This window comes from Sipha flava, unplaced genomic scaffold, assembly GCF_003268045.1.
Source record: "Sipha flava isolate LNK unplaced genomic scaffold, YSA_version1 3_pilon_pilon, whole genome shotgun sequence".
Lineage (NCBI taxonomy): Eukaryota > Metazoa > Arthropoda > Insecta > Hemiptera > Aphididae > Sipha > Sipha flava.
In genome coordinates, this window is record NW_020273108.1 from 1,910,920 (window position 1) to 1,931,760 (window position 20,841).

At 26.2% G+C, this 20,841-nt stretch overlaps 2 protein-coding genes across 3 annotated transcripts; both read left to right on the forward strand.

The window, feature by feature from the left end:
- Positions 1 to 6,349: 6,349 nt before the first annotated feature.
- On the forward strand, positions 6,350 to 11,250 carry LOC112688706 (EGF domain-specific O-linked N-acetylglucosamine transferase). Of its 2 annotated transcripts, XM_025562035.1 has the most exons (10): positions 6,350 to 6,461; positions 6,523 to 6,919; positions 7,002 to 7,190; positions 7,885 to 8,033; positions 8,213 to 8,367; positions 8,456 to 8,730; positions 9,045 to 9,245; positions 9,307 to 9,443; positions 9,573 to 9,675; positions 10,968 to 11,114. In XM_025562035.1, exons 2-10 carry the CDS (start codon positions 6,776 to 6,778, stop codon positions 11,112 to 11,114), a joined length of 1,500 nt encoding a protein of 499 aa, XP_025417820.1. In that variant the 5' UTR covers positions 6,350 to 6,461; positions 6,523 to 6,775. The 2 variants fall into 2 exon arrangements, with proteins under 2 accessions (XP_025417820.1, XP_025417821.1); XM_025562036.1 differs by lacking the exon at positions 6,350 to 6,461 and having other exon boundaries at positions 6,776 to 6,919; positions 10,968 to 11,250.
- Positions 11,251 to 14,375: 3,125 nt separating this feature from the next.
- Positions 14,376 to 18,832, forward strand: LOC112688646 (probable 28S rRNA (cytosine-C(5))-methyltransferase). Its single transcript, XM_025561944.1, has 7 exons — positions 14,376 to 14,586; positions 14,686 to 14,826; positions 15,609 to 15,879; positions 16,200 to 16,462; positions 16,696 to 16,811; positions 16,878 to 17,044; positions 18,170 to 18,832. Exons 2-7 carry the CDS (start codon positions 14,686 to 14,688, stop codon positions 18,811 to 18,813), a joined length of 1,602 nt encoding a protein of 533 aa, XP_025417729.1. The 5' UTR covers positions 14,376 to 14,586; the 3' UTR covers positions 18,814 to 18,832.
- The last annotated feature ends 2,009 nt before the right edge of the window (positions 18,833 to 20,841 follow it).

Consider the following 20,841-nt stretch of genomic DNA (forward strand, 5'->3'; position numbering starts at 1 on the left):
TCTACCTAATGAGGCCAATAGCATATGGCTATGGGCCTTTTTACACTTTTACATTTTTAAAGATACCTATCTAAGTAATCATTTTGAAGTTCTACAATCCCACCTCTTCCAAAAAAATGTTTATGTACCTAATTATTTTTGTAAGTACTTTATTTTACTTTAGGTTTCATTTAAACTTTTATAAACATAATAAAAATAAATAACAAAATATCTATAATATTACCCATTCAACATTACTGTTGATGCATATACTATAATATAAATAGGTATTTGTATTATTCTCATTATTACTACGTATATTGAACTGTTGCATGAAGTCTAAATACTAGATCCTTACATATTATAATATGTAAGGACCTAGTTAGTATTTTATTAATATTAATTAGTGTGGCTAAGCTATGTTTTTTCATTGTTTTCTTCCACATTGTTAAATAAATCAACATTTCTTACTTAAAATCTTGTATAAAATTAATGAACTATACTATACAAATTTGCAAGGCTAGGCAAGTTAATGTTAATGTACATGAGAATTACATCAATTAAGTTAAAAATTAAGTTAGAGAATATCGTTAGCTGAACTTCAATTAATAAGTTAAGCTAATTACAAAAAATAAAAAATTTTTTAAATTAAGCGCTGATATATATACGAGTACATATATATATATATTAACAATTTACAACAGATCTTATTTAACATTAACGATACCTAATGAAAACGCAGAAAAATCTTATTATACACTAATTAGAATAGAAAAATATAGATTTTTTTATTGAAATTGTTTTTAAGTACTCGAATGTCAAATTTATGGTAATTTATGATAAATATAATTTAAAAAAGTATTTTTTTAATGTTCAATAACATTAAGAAAACTAAAAATAATAACTGCAGCTGAAAATGTAACTATAAAATTATACAGGCAATAAATGTATACAGTTGATCCAAAACATTAAAATAAATATATTGATGGCATAGCACACAAGTATGGTAAGTGACATTTTCGTAATTGTTCAGGAGAACGATTTTTTAGTTTGAGCTGTTATAACAATTCAAAAATGTAACAAACTGTACCTAATGAACTTTTTGTTATATTTTCCTTAACATATAATGAGCAATGAGGATTAAAAAACCTGCAATTACCACATTTGTATTTTTAAAAAAATATTGTAGGTACCTAATACATTTTGTACACGTAAAAAGTAATACTTAAACACATCACATTTTTCTTCTAATTTCAATTAAGAACATTAATTACTTAAATAATATTGTAATTTCGTTTATGCATAATGTGCTGAATTTTATGATTAAATTGAATATGCATTTAACTCATTTTTCAAAAAAAAATGTCACTTATCACACTTGTGCGCTACACTATCGATATAATATTAGGTATTTAATGTTATTAAAATCTAAACAAATAAAATAATAAAATGGATAGGTTAATCAAAATATCTATTGAATCTCAATAAAAGAGTCACCTCAAAATGTTTACCAGCTATTACATTTCTTCTCTTATTCAATAATATTTAATAATATCATAGATTACAAAATAATTCTAATAATAATAGAGTAGATAAAATAATTATTAAGAATTATTTAGTCAATGATAATATGTACCTATTTTTATAATATAGATTTACGGCCACTTTTCATGACAATGGTAAGGTAATTCATGTGTGGCACGACTATTTTTACTCAGCAGTCTGAAGACGGTTGAGTACTTTTCCTGGGATCGGGGGGACCCCAATTAATAGTTAATACCGAGATAAATAGTATGGTCTCATCTAAAAATTCTTCAAAATTTTTATTTTTATATTTTTCCAAATTCCATGAACTTGTTATCAAATGCGGTATTTTACAAAAATATTTTTCTGGTCTTGAAAATCAAAATTAACATAATTGGGAACTTTTAACTTATTAACTCATTATTGCACAGACTTGTAAATTTGTGGTTGTTGTGAAACAAATATGTCTGTAAGCAATGATAAGTAAATGTTTTATATCCATATATACTAGTTAAAATAAAATTAATTAAATATAGATAAACGTTAAATAATAAATATAGTTAGTACAAGAACAATTTGTATAATTCTGAAGAGGAATTTGCATGACAGGATATAATTTCTTCTATATCAGGAATTTTGTCACTTCCAATATTGATTACCTAATAGGCTCTTGGCTTATACTAGTTGATGACCTCAGTCTTGTTTTAATAATTTTTAATTTTGAAAATGACCATTCACAATGTACTTGAGTAAATGAAAATTATAAAATATACTTGTATACCAAGTATAAATTAGTAAATGTACCTAGATGTATAGAAATTGTACTTGTATTCCCATAACTCATAGTATTGCATTTTTACAAATTGAATTTGTACTTAACTTTTTTGTAGATTATTCAGACTCCACGTTTGGTTATTTATCAATATCTTCATCAGAAACTTCAGATTCGTCTGATAGCTCTGACCCCCATGTTCATTCTCTTTCCAATGACTGTTATAGACTCATAAGCAGATGAAAAGTTAATCAATTCTTCTTGAATAATATTGGGTTGCAGTCCATTAGTACTACAACATTTTTTAAAAATTATATAATTTCCACTATCAAAAGTCAATATTTTGTTTTTTTATATGTATAAATCTATTGTGGTCAAAAAATATTAATGTTTATAAAATATTCGTCTTTTTAAAAATTCGATCTTCAATAGCCATTGATAATTTATCAATTATTATACAAAAAGCTTGTATTCTGTACAGCTTTATAGTAGGATCATTATCTGTAACTTTATTATTCAACAGTTCTTTTGGCATTTTTTTTTATCTTGCGTTTTCGTTGTTTAAGTAATTGAGATACATAATATTATTAGTATTTTATAACATGGTACCTATATATTATTTTTCAAATAACACAATGCAATTACCTACCACGATTTAAGATAACAATCTGAAATAAGTAATCTGCTACCAAATTTTCTATTTCTTTTTTTCTGTTTTATCTTAAATTTCTGTTAACACATTTTTCAAACTAGTTATTAATTATGTAAATACAATAATGGAGTAATATTCGTAATTATCATTTATCAACTAATTTATATTTAAAATGTTTTAAATTTACAAAATTTCTGTTTACTATTTAATCAAATATAAAAATGTGCCCCTCGAAACAATTATTTAGTCCCTTTGACAGGTCTTTGACCTGCTTGCCCTGGTGCTAACTGTGGCACTGATAACCTACACGGCACACTGAATTATTAACTAACAGTATTGTCGTATAATGAACAAATTAAAACAACATGTTTGAAACAATACTGAAGCTAGATTATCCCGTTTATTTTTTTATGAATAATCTGGTGACAAGGAAACTGTTTATTAATGTATAGATAGTTGTTAATAGTCCGTAATAGTATTATTATTAGTTACACATTAGTTGTTTAATTTTGAATAATCATTTGTTGATTAATATTCGTTAAGCCGCGTTTACACGGGTTGATCGTGATCGAACGACTTCGCCGCACGACGACGCGTCGAAACCCAATCGAAACCAGTGGCGCCGAGCTCTAAAAAAAGCACTATAGTCAAATTTATTTTCAGAAAGTACCACCCATCAATAATGTCACTTGTCACTGTAATTATAAATAAATAATAGGTTACAATAGTTACATTGTAAAACTAATCTGTTGTTAAAAATGTGAAGGTTATAATTGTACAATTATAATATTACTGTATGATACTATCTACGTTATATGAGCAGCCTCAAGGTCCTAATGACTATTTGGGGCTAAGCCCTTAGGATTACCCACCCCATTTAAGCTATTGTTTTAACAACACTTGTTAAAGAGGTTCGGCACCACTGATCGAAACAGGATGATGTTTACATGTTCAACTGTTTCTTGGCTACATGTTAGTTGAAACTGAAAAGTGTAGACAAAAATGTCTTTTCCGATAAGTGTTGGTGTTTTATTAATTTGTGATGTATCATGTGAAAAGTTGTAAAAATTAATAAAAAAAAGTCGTTTATGAACTCGGAAATGGATTTTAAAAAGAAACACTTTAGATGCATCAACAAATCTTTTAAAATACATATTTGTTGAAGATTCGAAATTAGTTTATTATTATTTTAAGTACCAATGAGTACAACTTGATCGCCTAGTTTTTTACATGATCGATTTTAGCCATGCTACAATGATTGATCAAATCGACCAAAAATAGACTACTTTTCGATTTTAATCGAATCATTTAGCTGTGCGACTAAGTCGAAAATAAGTTTTTTACACGTTCAATTTGTTTTTGATTTCGCTGCACGGCAACAGTCGTTCGACCGCGATCGACCCGTGTAAACTCGCCTTTAGTTCGTTTATTATTTATTAGTTAAAAAAACGACCAATTTGTTAATTGGTTCAACCGACCAAGTCGTGAGTCAATAAATACATGTCGAATTTATCCTATTATTAGCATCATGTTATTACAAGGTTAAAAAACAAATTTGTTTTTCAAATCATGGTTCCACTAAAAGCAGGGATACGTATATGCGGTAATACTCTGCACGGTCCGTTATTTAAAGGACCAGACCGGACTTCAAATTTTACCAGGGGACCGAAGTCGGACCGGACCACACTTAGACGTTAATCAAAGACCAAAATTGAATCGAACCGATGACTTTATATAATTTTTAGATCGGACCGGACCGGTAATTAAATAATATTTAATAAAGTAGACTGTGGACCGAACTGTCGGTTCGATCTTAAAACATTTTGGATCGATTTGTAAGGTTCAGTCTGTATTAGACCAGACCGTACCATATGATGCGTTTAGTATTCACTGGACTGGACTACCCGACTTTATAAATAAATATATATTCCTAAAGTTGTAGTTTTTTTTCGTTTTATTTGTTTACATAACAATATCTGTAATAAGATTTTAAGTACCATGATTAGGACCGGACTGATTTTTTTTTTTTGAATCCGGGCCAGATTGAAAATAATGCATTTGATCTGAGGACTGGATCGAACTACTCCTAAAAATTATCGAATCGGACCAAACCGACGATTCAAAAGTTTTTGTATGTCAGGACCGTACTAGACCGGACCATGCAGAGCATTAATATGCGGGTATACATCGTATACCCGTCAGCAGATTTTTAATTTTCGTTCATATATCTAATGTAAAATATTATTTTACGGATGTACGCTTCTATAACAACTCAAAAACTAAAAAAAAAAATCATTTAACAGTTCATTGGAAAAAAATTGTTATGAAATTATTATTTGTTGAAGACTACAGTGTACGCTGTGCTTAATGTATTTTAAATTCAATTTAGTAAATAACATTTTGAAAAATAGATGTTATTAAATTTAATATGAAGTATGGACATTCAGCCCATGGTTCTTAGATCTGTATCATGCAATTAATAACAAGCAGAAAATGTATATTTTGTGGTGTTGTATTTTTTAGCCTCAGAAGTTGTCAATATGTAAGGGATTAATTTTATTTATTTATACGAACGTAGCAAAAAAAAAAAAATTGTCAAGTGAGATGAAAACATTTGTTTTAGGATTGCTATCTATATTGTTTTAGTGCATATACCATAAATATACTTATCAATATACCACTGACTAAAATATGACATTTTTTAGTTGTGTGCTTAAGTATTATGTACTTAAATTAAAAAAAAAAAAAACTTGTGAAGTATGCTGATATTAAGTGAAGAAACGATTCCAAATGATGGTAGTTTAAGGTTGTCAGATTTTGAAAGCATTAATATTGAAATAAAACTTTTTTTTTCCTCACATGGATTAAGAACGATAAGTATAAGTACACTCTATAAAGTGTGTTATTGTTTACGATATAGAAATTTAGAATTAAGAAAAAATATATAAGACCCTTTTTCGTTTATCACAAATTAAAATCTGCTACAAACTTTGTTCTGGGACGTTTATTCATTCCGGGACCCAAGTCACAAAATCAGAAATATCCCGACAAATCCGGGACGTATGGCAAGTGGCGAACCTAAGATAGATGTAAAATATTAACTCAAAGACTCGGTAAAAGATTTGAAATTATCCAAATGGAAATTGTCCATCAAAATAATATTAGTTAGCAAGTTAAGGAGTAATCGATGTCGTTAATGGTTCTTCGTTTTTATTTATTTTTTTATGTACAATATTCTATTCGCGTCACGCACGCGCGTGGACGGGATAAATCGCACAGAGTATACATTATAACATAGTCATCTGGACATAATAATAATAAACCTTCAGTTACAATGGAAATAATGAAAACAACAATAATACAAATTTACCATATGAATAATTTAAAATCACAAACACATCCGCCTACAATTTATTACTCGCAGCGTACCTATACGGTTATATGCAATAATTTTGAGAACCCCTCCTAGAAATCAAACCGTCAGCTGACACCTCCACCGTTTGAACCATTGTAAACATGGCCCGTCCGTGAAACGTAAATATTATTAATATTCATATCATCAATACGCGATACGCTAATATTTCAGATGTTGCAGTAGCTGTAGTAGGCGCCCGTCGCACCGTAATCCGCGGATTATACGGTTTAGCGCGCGCATTGACCGATTTCCGCGTCGCGCCGATGCCCGCCAACGACATGGCATTGGAGCACCGCCTACAACGGCGTGACTAACGTTTGTAAAGTCACTACGCGGACCGTTGAATCCAACCGTGACGACCGACGATGACACCGACGCCACCGTGGCCGCACGACGTATAACTAACTGTTCGGCTGTCATCCAATGCGCAGCCATGTTGTACCTGAAGATCATAGCCATTTCGTGCTGTGTCGTTCTGTGGAACAGCGCTGTCCGACCGACCGCGGCATCGGTCGATTTGGACGTCCACCCGGAACACTTGCCCTACATACTGTTCTCCGAAGACCGCAACTCGACCGTAAGTACACCACAGCCGTAGTCTGGCGTAACGCTCGATCAGTCGTCATTGTCGTTCAACTGGGGCCTGTTTGATTTGCTAGCACTGCTGGGGCTATGAGAGTAACTGTGACACACAACACCGCTACTCGGATCCTGTGTGTCCGGGTCCAGACAATGGCTGGGCACCTTCCAAACAAGCCCAGATAGGCATTTTCTACGATCAAGGGGATTTTGGCTATGTAAGACAGCAGCGAGAAGAAATCACATACATGTGTGAGCCAACAGATCAAGTAATGTTTATCATGGTTTTAAAATGTTTAAGACTCTATGTGTTATAAATCTGTGTATTAACATATTTTGGAAAACTTAGAAACTTTGGAATGGAAATAATTGAATTTAATATTATTGTTTTTCTAAAATATTTTTTACTTTTTTGAGTTTCTGAATTTTGTACAAATGGTATTGGTATGTAATAATAGATTTTTTTTAATCAAGCTAACTGTTGTATTTATTACCTATAGGTTAAGTCTTGAAACAATTACAAACAATTTCACTAAAACATGATTTCTGTAGACTAATTAAATAATTAATTGAAGAGTCGGTGGAAATAATGTGCTATGTAACGTGTTATTATAATAATAGTTATATTTTCTTATAATGATTTGAAATGCACATTTTAAATTGTTTAATAACATTTTATCATATTTTAATTTATGAAATTTTTAATAAATTTTTATAATAAATTAAAAAATGTTACATAGCACATTATTTTCACTAATTATTCAATTGTTCATTGTTAAATATTTTATAATATTCTTTTCAAAATAATATTTAAAAAATAATTTTTTTAAATTCTTATTTCAAAATGACTAAGAAATAATTCAAAAACTTAAATTGATATTGTATATTTGTACTTTGATTTCTACAGTTAAAATAAGTAGCGACTACACTATAATAATAATAAAATTCCATTTATTCTTGTAGGATGATTCATCATTAGAATGCACAAATCATTTAAAGTTTTGTCGTGGTCGTAATATCATGATTAATTTCACAAATACATTGAATAAAAATCGTCCAGTTCGATATCAAATGGATGTACTAAATGAAGGGCAAATTGGTGGAAAGTGCAAGTAAGTTTAATGGAATTTATTACAGATAAATGTTTGTACAATATGTTAACATATAATTATTTATATCTTTGAACACAAATAATTTGTATGTTTACTTTTACTGGAATTATTAAAATAAATAAAATAAAGTGTAAGAACAAAGAAGAAAATATTAAAATCTCTGGTAATGCATAATATAGGTTTCATAAAGAAAAATTGGATGCTCAGTGTGATCATCTAAGCCCATTACAATCGTGGAGTCCAGAACTAAGATTTTTCATTCCAATAAATCATTATCCTGGAAAATGTGATCTTATTATAACTGAACCAACTGTTATTATGAAAATAGATGCAAGTAAGTGTTTTATAAAATTTGATTTTTTGTTTTTAACTTATTTATTAGGACATGTTTAACAATGTGTTTCTTAATTTTATTTTATTAGCTGTCAACATGTACCATCATTTTTGTGATTTTTTGAATTTGTATGCATCTCAGCATATGAATAACTCAGGATCCAACATGTTTTCCAAAGATATACATGTATTAATTTGGGAGTCATTAGCTTATGAATCTGCATTTAGTGAAACTTTTGAAGCATTTACAATTTATCCAGTATGGAATTTAAACACTTTTAGAGGACAAGTTGTTTGTTTTAATAATATTGTTTTACCATTGCTACCACGTATGATATTTGGATTATATTACAATACTCCTTTGGTAACTATAAGCTAATTTCTTAATGTTTTTTTATCTGTAATAATAGCTTTAAAAATATATTTGTGGTTATTCATTTTATCTAATATTAAAATGTATTAATTTATTATTTTTTGATTCGTTTAAGTAGTCATAATTCATACCTAATTGTTAGGTAAGCTAAAGAGTGATGGTTTTATTATGATATTTAATATATTAGAGATATTTTTTTTCATTTAAAGAATATATTTTTATAGTTAAAATTTTTAAAATAAACAAGAATGCATTTTGTTTATAGATGTTATGTGAAAAAGTATATTATATTTGTTATTTTTTAGATTGATGGATGTGAGAAAAGTGGATTGTTTAAAGCATTTTCTCAGCATGTATTATATCGTTTAAACATTCATCAAACACCAGATATCAATAAAAAAATTAGGATAACATTTTTGTCTAGAAACACAAAATATAGAAATGTATTGAATGAAAATGAATTAATAGCTGCTTTAAGTAATGAACCTAATTATGAAGTAAAAAAGGTATATTTGCTTATACTGGTGTAATTCTGTAGAAGATAAATTATAAATTATTTTTTTATAGGTAATTTATAGTAGTAAATACTTAACATTCAAGGAGCAAATTCGAATAACTTATAATACGGATATTTTTATTGGAATGCACGGTGCAGGATTGACACATCTTCTATTTTTACCAGATTGGGCAGTATTATTTGAATTGTATGTTTGATGTTATTTATTGATATAAAAATATATATTTTGAATTAAAATATTAATGACCATGATTTTAAGTTAACAATGATTTTACAAAATTGGTTTAATTTTTAGTAAAAATAATTTAATTTACAGATATAATTGTGAAGATGAACATTGTTACAAGGACTTGGCTCGTCTGAGAGGTGTCAAATATATAACTTGGCGAGATATGAATAAATTAAAAATGGAAGATAAAGTAAGCATTGAGCTGACTTTATACTCGTATAGCTAAGAAAAAAAATGTGTATTTTATTTTTTATTTTATTGATATAACGCCTTTAAGGCTCAAGTACAGTTCAGTAATATGATAAAATTAATAATACAAGATTCTATAAATATAATATAATAAGCACAATTTTAAATAATGAAGATAAATTACAATTAAATTTAATTAAAATCAACAGCATTGCCTATGGAAAAGATAATTACAACATATTCTCGAGCAATATGATTTAAGGAATTATTATACCCATATGAAATACGATGAAATAGTATTGAAAATGAATGACAGTGCCTCAAATTATATTGGGAAACATCAAAATTTAATGAATGCAATAAATCCGGACAGGATATAATGCTATTTATTAATATGGACTTATAACAAATATCTATGGATTTACATCTAGTAGCTAGTGATTCTAAATTAATACTGGATTGGATTGATGATAGAGATTTATAAAACAGATAAAATTTACATGACCAGGAAATTTTCTCTTATACACGTTTAGACATATTAAAAAAAATTTGGCTGAATTTAACTTAAGACCATTAGCAAGGTACCAATCACTAACTTTGTTTAGATAATTTTGAATTAAACTAGTCATCAAATAAAGAAATATTGGCAAATTTTTAGATTGTCAGTAAACAGTAGATATTAACAAAATTTAAAGCAATTACTTAAATCCATTATAAAGATAGCAAACAGCAACGGAGATTGAGGCCCCCCTGAGGATATATTATGGGTATATATTATTATCGAGTGATTAAACTGTAAAATGTATAATTATTATATCTTAAAACACTTGACTAACTTAATAATTTTATCTTTTTTGTAATGCTAGTTATTAGGTTACTATTTACATTTTCATTTATGAAGTGATACAATGAATTAAACAACACTAAATACCAATCCAACCTTGCTTTTAATTTTAATCAAGTGCATATATTGTTTAGAAAGTATAAAGGTTTTTTGAATTTCAAAGTTTGGTAAATATTTGAATGTGAATAAAATAAAATTTTCAACAAATTAAATTGTTTATAACTCATTTAATTAATTAATTTTTGAAGAATTAACTAAAACTATTTTAGAGCATATCAGTGTTGTAAAATTAACATTTTTATTTTAATTAAAAAGTGATTAAATATCTTAACAATGAGTTTAAACTATTTTTCTTAGTGTTAACTCATTTATTTTTTTTATATAAAAACATAAAATTTAAAATAAATGTTATGCATAATAATATTAATTATATTGTTTATTTTTTTTAGGGAAATCATCCAGACCAGGGTGCACATGCCAAGTTTACTAATTATTCATTCGATAAAAGTGAATTCTTAGATTTAGTGAAAGAAGGTGCTAAACATGTACAAAACCAAAAATACGGTTATAGTCCTGAAACACATAATGAATTGTAATATTCATTGACAAAGCTTAACATTATTAACTTAATTTCATGTATTCACTAATTACTATAATGTTAAGCTTGCACATTTAATTATTTTTTTTTGTTTTATTAAACAAGCAAATTGCTCTGTTATTATTTGTTTTTATTATGTAATTTTCACTTTTTTAAATAAATTGTTTTTTTTTACTATCGTAAATGATAAATTATTTAAAAAAAATGTCCTAATCTGATTATTTAAAATTATGCTTAGGTTTTTATTTTTTTCTTGAAAAGTGTTTCCTTTTTATTTTAATGATTTATACATCTCAAGTGTGGTACAACCAAAGCATTTTGTTTCATAACTGATTTGTTGCCCTTGACTTAGTACTCAAGAGTTCTTTTAACAGTTTTTTCTCAATAAGAGAGGTATATAAGGCAGTTGTTAAAAAAGAATAAAAGAAAAAAAAGAATTTATATATACATATATGGAATGTATTTCAGTATTGGACAATAATGTAACATATTATTCATTATTTTTAGTATGTAATATATGCGTATAGTATATAGTAAGGGTTCTTCCTGTGCCACATAGAACGCGTCTTTGCTCTTTTAAATTTAACAACATCTATTATTAACACTATACTGATAACAGTATATCATAAATTTAAAGATGTACCCAAGGACATTTACAGAAAACATATCGGAATAATACCAAAGAAGTTAACAGTGAATTAATGTATTCATTTTTCCATGGTCTAACAAAATTTTTTTTTTCTAAATATCTTTTTTTTATCATATCGCAATCACAATCGCATTGCGTTACATAGTCGTTATGTTATGTATATGTTTGTCTCTTAAATGAATTCTCTGCGTTCAAAACAGTCACCGGATAGAATATGCCACTTGCAAAGTTATAACTTGAAGTCATTTGAAAAATATGGCAGTACCTTATACAATAAGCCCTATAGGAAGACTATGTGTAAAGATCAACTATTTAGACAGCTCGGCATTTTTCATCAGATGTGAAAAAATTAGCATTAGGAAAAGAACAAAAAAGAAAATGTATAGTTTGTACCAGAAACAATAAACGGAAGGATACCATGTACGTGTGTGACGAATGCAATGTGGGCCTGTGTGTTATACCATGTTTTTTCATATATCAGACAAGAACCAATTTTATGGTAACAGATTTGTTCTAGAAATGAATAATTGTATAAAGTGTTAAGATCAAAATATAGTTTTGTCTAATTAAATACTTTAAGAATTTAAAATTATATGTGTATATATAAAAAAATTAATGTTTTATTATTCTGTCTAAATTACTTATAAGTTATATTAATGTTTTAATATTTTTATTATAATTATTTTGAATTGAATAAAAAATAAAAGTTGTGTTAGAAGAATCAAAATTTGAAAAATAATTATTATTATTCAAACCGCTAGTTATCTCATTCGTTTCTTACATTTTGAGAGCCAATGGCTGTATTATTCTAGGACAATCTCTTTGGAAAAATTGATCCAAATATTTTTTTTTTTTTTTAGTTACTATAATTATGTAATTTATAAGAATAATAAAATAATAAAATACTTGGTCCTGGAGGTGCTCCTGGCCAAAATTAATTTGACACTCAAAGGGTTAAGTTAACATAGTAGTGAAATAATTATAAAGCAAAGGTATTAATTTTTTTCAGTTTTGTTTATTTATTTTTTTAAGTTTGAATAACTATTTAAATTTTTTCAACATTTTATTATGAAATCACTTATAGTTTATTTTAATTTTAATTTTATGACAAATTAGTTAATTTAATTTTAACTGGTGGAAAAAACTAAAAAGTAATAGGTTTTGTAATATTTATACAAAAAAAAAAAACTTATTATTCCTTATAATTCCTATATACCCACTTAATTAAAATGAAATTAATTATATGACTTTTTTAAGCATGGTTATAAATAATGTAAAACTTTTTCCTTTAAGAAATGATTTACAAAATGGCTAGTGGTGATTATATTGTGTATGTTTTAGATAAATTGATTTCTATAATGAATGCCTAGTTTTTTTGTATCAATTTAAATTCAATAAAAAATATAATGATCCTTTAACTTTGTTTAACATTTAAATAGTTAAAAAATAATTAATTAACATATAGATTTTTATAGTGATGCCATCTTCCAGCATGTCTATTTTAATTATTTTTTTTACTAGTTTTTAAAAATATAATTCCTTAAGGTTTTTATCAAATTAGAACAGTTTTATTAAGATAGATTAAAATAAAAAAAAAAAAAAACAATTAAATGAGATGAAATATCCTTAACGATTGGAAATTATTTTAATGTATAAAAGCCAAAAGGTATGATACCTATCATATTTTTGACTATATACAATTTATGAAAATATTCAACCTGACTTTGGAGATAATAAACAAATTATTCTTTGTTGAAGAAGGGTCTGCAAGGTGCTACCATTTTAGTTAAGTTTTTAGTTAAGTGTGGTTTACAAGATGTGATATATTATTATATATATTTTTATTTTTGGGCAGTCATCTCAAATAGAAGTTTTTCAGTTTAAATTTTTTTCAAGCGTGTATGCACTAATTAATTTTTAATAATAACCTTTTAAACATTATTATTGATGGATGATGATAATGATGACAATGAGAATAGTTTGTATGCTCATTTCATAATTTTGTTTCAAGATTTGACTAAGATCTCATCTTGTGATGGTGAAAAACTATTTGACTTTAAACTACTTTGACATGGTGCCGTCGTGATAACGTGGGTATAGTGTTTTTGTAGAAGTAGTGTCATCGGCAGCAGTGACTAAGATTAGGCACTTCACAAACTGTCGCGTCTTGCACATCAGATTATACGATTTTCGTAAAAACAAATACTGACTACATATCGCATACCTCACAGACTGTACCTTTTAAAATTAAACTAAGCACATCAATTAATCAGAGCATACTGCAATCATATACCTGATGGATCTGTTCAACAAAAAAACAACGTCTTCAAGCGAAAAATATTTGAAAAGATTACGTGACAGACACCGACAATAATATAAAAGAATCAGTAACGAAATTAGTTGTTAATAATAATGCAATAACTTGTAATAACTTAATCGAAGTAATTACTGTTCCAATGGGATAAGTCCGAAAATTCATTTATTTTGAGAACCATTTGCTTAAGAATTATTATTAATTTTACACTTTTACTATCAATTAAATTGTATTATCACGATTTAACGTTTATTAAGTTTGTGGTTATCATTTGGATATTATCGCAATAGTAACAAGTAAAACATGTGAGCGAATGTTTGGTTATGAATTGTGTATGCTGCTCGTCTAGTCGTTTACAATTAATATTTTTGTGGACGCAATTCTACGAGATTTCAAATAATTTCAACGTTTTTATAAAGAAAAGATTTTGCTCGTAATTTGTTTTCATTTAATTATTTTAATAGTGTAGTGTTCATACAGACATCTGAATTTGTTACATTTGTTACAGTAAGTACCTTCCTATCTAATATTCGTGAGTGAAATTTATGGAATTCGAAAGATAATTTGCATTTTTCATTAAAACTATTTATGTAACTTTGTCCACAGATGGTTAATAAGCAATCTATTAAACCGGCGAATAAAGACCATGATAAAACTACAGGGTTATATAAAATTGCTGCTAAAATAGTAAAAAAAGTCAAAAGTGGAAGCAACTATAAGTCTCAACTTTATCAAGCACAGTACCCTGTATGAATGTTATTGCTATTTATTAATATGAAAAATATTAAACAAGTTGGATAAAAAACATAATATTGTTACTTGCAGATTTGTAGTATTGTAGTATAACATACTTTGGTGATGCTTGTATCAATCTTACAGTGTTTGTTGAACTCTATGAATTTGTAGTCAACTTAAGACTATTTTATACAAAAAATAATTCCAAGTTATGATAAAAGTGTATGTCTATCTGCTTAACTGTAGCTGATTTAAATTATTTCAGTTGATTACAGATAAGTACAGTTGTCTGGTCGAACATCTCTAGTTACCTTATGTGTGGTCAAACATTTCTACTCCCCAGTTGTCTTAGTTTGTGCACATTCTTTATGGTTCCTCACAGAGTTAACTTACTCTTATGGGTGTTTGATATCTTTGTAAATGTGTTGTTAACTTTTTTGCTATTTTGTCTATAATGTACACAAATTATATCCAATTATCCAGCATCTGGATAATTTTTGTTAAAACATATTGTGAAATTCGTAGTTTTTCAAGGACTTTAAATAATTTTATTTGTATTTTAAATATATTGGTGTTTAGTATAATATATCTTGTATAAGGTAGAATATTCTTTTATTCTTGGAGTTATTTCACTTGGTGGTGGAATTTTCAATATTTTAATTTCTTTTATAATATGATATTTAGATGTAGTTGATATTTTTACAATTTTTGACAATTATTTTTTACTAGTATCAAATATATAATAAATGTTCTTAATATTTTATTTTGTTGAACAATAAAACTTTTTTTTTTAGAATAAATTATTACTGAATGCTGTACTAATGAATGTTTTCAAATGGGAAAAAGTAATAGATGTTTTGATTGAAAAAAGTAATATTCTAGAAAAAGAAAATAATATGGACCGTGAATTAGCTTATGTACTAATCACTGAACTGATGTGGTCTAAATTTGGTTTAAAAGGGAGTGCTAAGAATATTATGGCAGTAAAAAAGTATAAATCTGAATTTTTGAAACTTATGGAAGAAAATGATTTGAAAAACTTAACTACTTCCTTACCACCAAAAGGTATTTTGTTTTAATACAAATTATTGTACATTTTATATTTTATAATTAAAAATTGATCATTTATTTAGTTAAAAACAGTTAAATATATATTTAAATATTTGATTTCTTCACAAAGAATGAAGTACTTTTATCAGTATTTGACAGGTGAGATACTTCTCCAACTATTTTCCTTGTGATCTCTTATATATTTATATGTATATATATATATATGGTATTGTTAATATCTAAAAGTTGATAAAATATGATTTTGTACATCAAATATTTTGTATCATCATATCTAAAGAAGCATTGTAAATCATAAACATATTTATTTTTTACAGTTTGGAAGCCTCGATTTTTCCGTGTGAACACATTATTAACAACATTAGAAGATGTTTTGAAAAAATTGTCTGACCTAAAATTTAAAAAATTTAAGACGCCAAAAACTTATGCTGAGTTTTTAGAACTAATTAAATCTGACAAATTCAAAGGGAATTGTTTTGTTATTGATATACACATCAAAGATTTGTTAGTATTTAATTCAAAAGTGAAATTTTATAATCTAGAAGACTACAATAATGGATTATTAATTGTTCAAGATAAGGTTAATGTGTATTTCATAGTTAATTTGTTATTATATAAAATAAAATAAATCTATAAATTATAAGTGTAGTGAACTACTAGGTATTATCATATTCATATTACACAAATATGTGATATTGATTATGAATTATCTATATTTTTACTGTTGATTGGAACTCTATTCCTTTTTAAAATTTTTATAAATTTAATTTGATTTATAATTATTTGTTTGTAATAAGATATTTTGTTTTATAGGCAAGTTGTTTGGCTGCTCATTTACTAAATCCAGAACCAGATAGTACCGTCTTAGATATGTGTGCTGCTCCTGGTATGAAAACATCACATTTAGCAGCGTTAATGCAAAACAAAGGGTATTCAATTTATTTTATTTCACTCTGCTTTAAATTTGTTTTTTTAATTACCATCATTTTCTACAGCAAACTTTATGCTGTTGATCGTTGCAAGGAAAGATTTAATGTATTGCAAAATATTTTGGAGAAATATGGTGTAAAGAATGTGGAAACATTTAATATGGATGCATTAACTTTTCCTTATTACGATGATGTCAAATATATATTAGTAGATCCATCATGTTCTGGTTCTGGTAAGATTCTAATTGTATTGGGTTCAATTATTGGTTTAATATTACTTGTATTTTAAATTTTGTTAAAATGCTTGTTCACTTTTATTTTTAGGCCATAATTAAACAGTACTGTAACTCTATATTACATTAATTTTATTTTTAGATACTGAGCGGATCGAGGAATGTAATGGTTTTACAATGATGTTTATTTCTTTATCTTTTTTATTCTGTAAATATTTTCTCCCTCTAAACTTTCTCAACATTTTCAAGTGTAGCATCTTTTCTGAAAGGTAATGTTCTTGAGCTGATACTTTAGAGAGATCATTTTTTGTTTTCGAAACGGTACTCGAAATAAAAGCGGTTAAAGGAGAAAAACGTATGATTTCATGATTTTATAATATTAAATAATTACGGATGACGTTTCCTACCAGAAATATTGTTTCAAATGAAAAATGCCAAAAGATCTTTTTTGTTGTATGTTAGATTTTGTTCCTTATGGTTTAAAGTTTGGAAAATTTTAGACATTTTTGAGCTATTTATAGACATTTTAATTTTGGGAGTTTTTTGTTGTAATTCGGTTAAAAACATTCGTAAAAACTTGAAATTTGGGTTGTTCACATATATTATCTTTACCTAGACATGGTAAAATTTTCAAAACATTTAAGTGACTTTTGAGCTTTTTCTTTTATTTTATATTTTTTTTTTCATTTTTATGATATTTCCTAATTATAAATTATAATAATTATAATTTATAACTATAATTATTATAGTTATATAAATTACCTATTTATATAAATCGTTCTTAAGCTGCTCTTAAAACGCTTTGTTTATCATCATAGAAACAAATAAAATTAAATAAAAAAAGATTCCTTTATCCGCTCAGAATTGTTTTTTATTGAATGCAATCATTGCATTCAAATCAAATACAGTAAAATTACATTATCCTGTCAGATTTTTAAATTTATTATTAAATCAAGTATTATAATTATTATTTAATAACTTAAAATCAGAAATGTTAATAAATATAAAACAAATAAAAAAGTTTGAAACATAATTATGTACATGAACTATACATTTTTTAATAATTTAAATAATTTTACCAATAAAAATAAAATGTGTTATATTTATTAATAATTAATTTTTTAGGCATTGTTGATAGAGTAAGAAATGATCCAACACTTAAGAATGAACATTTTAAAAAAAGGTTAAAAAAGTTGGCTAATGTCCATGCTCAGCTATTAAATCATGCATTAAAAAGTTATCCTAATTTAAAACGATTAGTTTATTCTACTTGTTCTACGAATCCAGAAGAAAATGAAGCTGTTGTTGATGAAGCATTATCAGTTAATGGCAAATTTAAACTTTTAAATTGCACTAAAATGTTAAAAGGTTGGACAAATAAAGGAGCTCCTGGTTATGATTGTTCAGAAATGTGTCTTAATGCTGTTTCAAATGTGGATTGCACTAATGGATTTTTTATTGCGGTTTTTGTTTGTCGAGATTTTGAAGAAGCTGAAGAAGAAGAAGATAAAAAAGAAGTAAAAAAAATAGAAGAAGAAGACGAAGAAGAAAAAATTGAAGAAAAATATATTATAGACTCCAAGAAACTAAAAAAAACTAAAGCTAACAAAAATTCATTGCAAAGTGTTAACATCAAAGACAATACAAATACACCTATTAAAAAAAGTAAAAATGTTAAAAGAAGGGAAAGAAGATTAAAACTAGAGCAAGCAAAAGGAATATCTAATAAAACAAAAAAACCAAAAAAAGTAAAAACAGAAGAAATATAATATTTGTTATAATATTTTGATTTATTAATTATACAATAATAAAATAATTGTGCTTTTTATCATTTTTTTAAACATTGAAATTATTTTTGCAATAATCAAGTTTCTCCTATGTATTATGTTATTAAGTATAAACAATATTGATTTGATGAAATCATTCATATTTAATGGTTAACTAATGATTTCATATTGGAATTTTAATTAACTGTGCGCATAAGAAAAGCATAGTCATTAGTATTGATTTTAAAAACTTAAGGATCTGAATTGAATGAAAAATATTAATGAAGTATTAATAGTATTAAATAGGTAAAGCAAATATTACTCATTTTGAACACAATTTCACAATCTATGCAAATACTCTTTAAATATTATTGTTCGTCAAATAAAAACTTATAATTAATACTATATAATACTATATAATTAATACTAATACCACATTAAAAGTAGGTAATTTTTAAAAATATTTTAGATTCTGTTTTGACAAAAAATAAAAATAGATTTTATGAAAATTCTTGATTAGATAGATACATTATTTTTTTGTCAGAGTAATTAAATTTAAACATCATATTTAATTAAAACACAAATGATGGATTATCAGCTTAAAAGTAAAAGTAAATTAAAATTTCTTGAATTTCCCATACAGATACTATTTTCAAAATCTGCAGTTGTCAATAACTAGCATGTGTTTTTAAATTTATTTTATAATATTCATTATATTATGTTAATCAAAAGGGTATTCTTTGGAAGACTACTAAATTATAATTAATTTTCTCATTCTAGATTAATAGGTTTGTATAAACATTAATATTGTATTTTAATCATTTACACAAATAGTGTATTTAAGTAATAGTATACATAGTAAACAAGTGATATAGAGTAAGTGTACATATTTTGTTAGGTATTGCAAATATATACATCTATATTATGGTGAAAGAGGATAATTGGTAATTGATGTATTACATTTACTGGTAAACTTAGACTTTGACTGTTGGTAAATTCTGATAAACCTAATATTTATCATCATACTAAACCAAGTAATTATGTTAATGCACATGAATTAATAATTATCATTAATTGTAAGGGATCGATTCTTAAATAAATTTTGCCCTTGCAGTATACTTTATATCATTCAATAACTAATCCGATTTTTTTGGAACCGCACACATTTTAATGTCGTTGGCTAATCTTTCGATCTATTATCAGCCATCCATGAAGCTAATATTTCTTCTACGTTTCTACCGCTCATTCAATTGATCCTTGGGTCTGGCTGTGTTTCACTTCCTATTATAATCTGTGGTATTACTATGAATTGGGATTAATAAATAATTAACAGTAAGTAAAAAATTAGGGTTTTGTTTAGATATTTACATTCGTTATGATTAATGACCAGATTTATACTCTTAAAATACCTTAAAAATAATGCTAATATTCTCTAAAAACCTTTAAATATTTTCATTATATTCTTTTAAAAATGTACAAAAATAATCAACAAACATCAATATATGCTATTATATGCATTTTTATAATTTTAATTTTTTTTACAACTGTAGTATTACGTGATATATGTAATGTTAAAGATTGTATTAATTATGAATATTATATGTAGACTGTATAATAATTGAAAGAACCTTTGTAATAGATTAATCGCATCACGCAATTAATCTAATAATATAGATTGTGCTAATTAGTTAATAAAATATTAGTATATAAGGATAACCGATTTATAACTCGGGGCCTCACTTTTTATTTTGTTCTTGTTAAAGACTAAGGGAATCCTTAATAATCCGTATGTGGAGAACTGAAGCCCAAACTTTACTCGTGTAGAAATTATTAAAATATTATATTATAATTCAAATGTCATTGTTTTAATAATAATGATTGTCAATTAAATCCAACTAATATAAAAATTATACTTCACTGGAAAACAGTTTTATTTTGATCATCGAATTAATTTATTTTGTTTGTTTTTTATTTTAATTGTATTTAATTGTACATAAGAAATTATTATATTTGTTACAATAGAAAATTACA

What these genes read in the sequence shown, in the direction of transcription:
- LOC112688706 (XM_025562035.1), top strand. Translation starts at nt 6,776, where the DNA reads ATGTTGTACCTGAAGATCATAGCCATTTCGTGCTGTGTCGTTCTGTGG. An exon ending in CCGAAGACCGCAACTCGACC is followed by an intron (nt 6,920 to 7,001) that starts GTAAGTACACCA and finishes TTGATTTGCTAG; the next exon opens with CACTGCTGGGGCTATGAGAG. An exon ending in AATTAAAAATGGAAGATAAA is followed by an intron (nt 9,676 to 10,967) that starts GTAAGCATTGAG and finishes TATTTTTTTTAG; the next exon opens with GGAAATCATCCAGACCAGGG.
- LOC112688646 (XM_025561944.1), top strand. Translation starts at nt 14,686, where the DNA reads ATGGTTAATAAGCAATCTATTAAACCGGCGAATAAAGACCATGATAAA. An exon ending in TTTATCAAGCACAGTACCCT is followed by an intron (nt 14,827 to 15,608) that starts GTATGAATGTTA and finishes TTTTTTTTTTAG; the next exon opens with AATAAATTATTACTGAATGC. An exon ending in TCCATCATGTTCTGGTTCTG is followed by an intron (nt 17,045 to 18,169) that starts GTAAGATTCTAA and finishes TTAATTTTTTAG; the next exon opens with GCATTGTTGATAGAGTAAGA.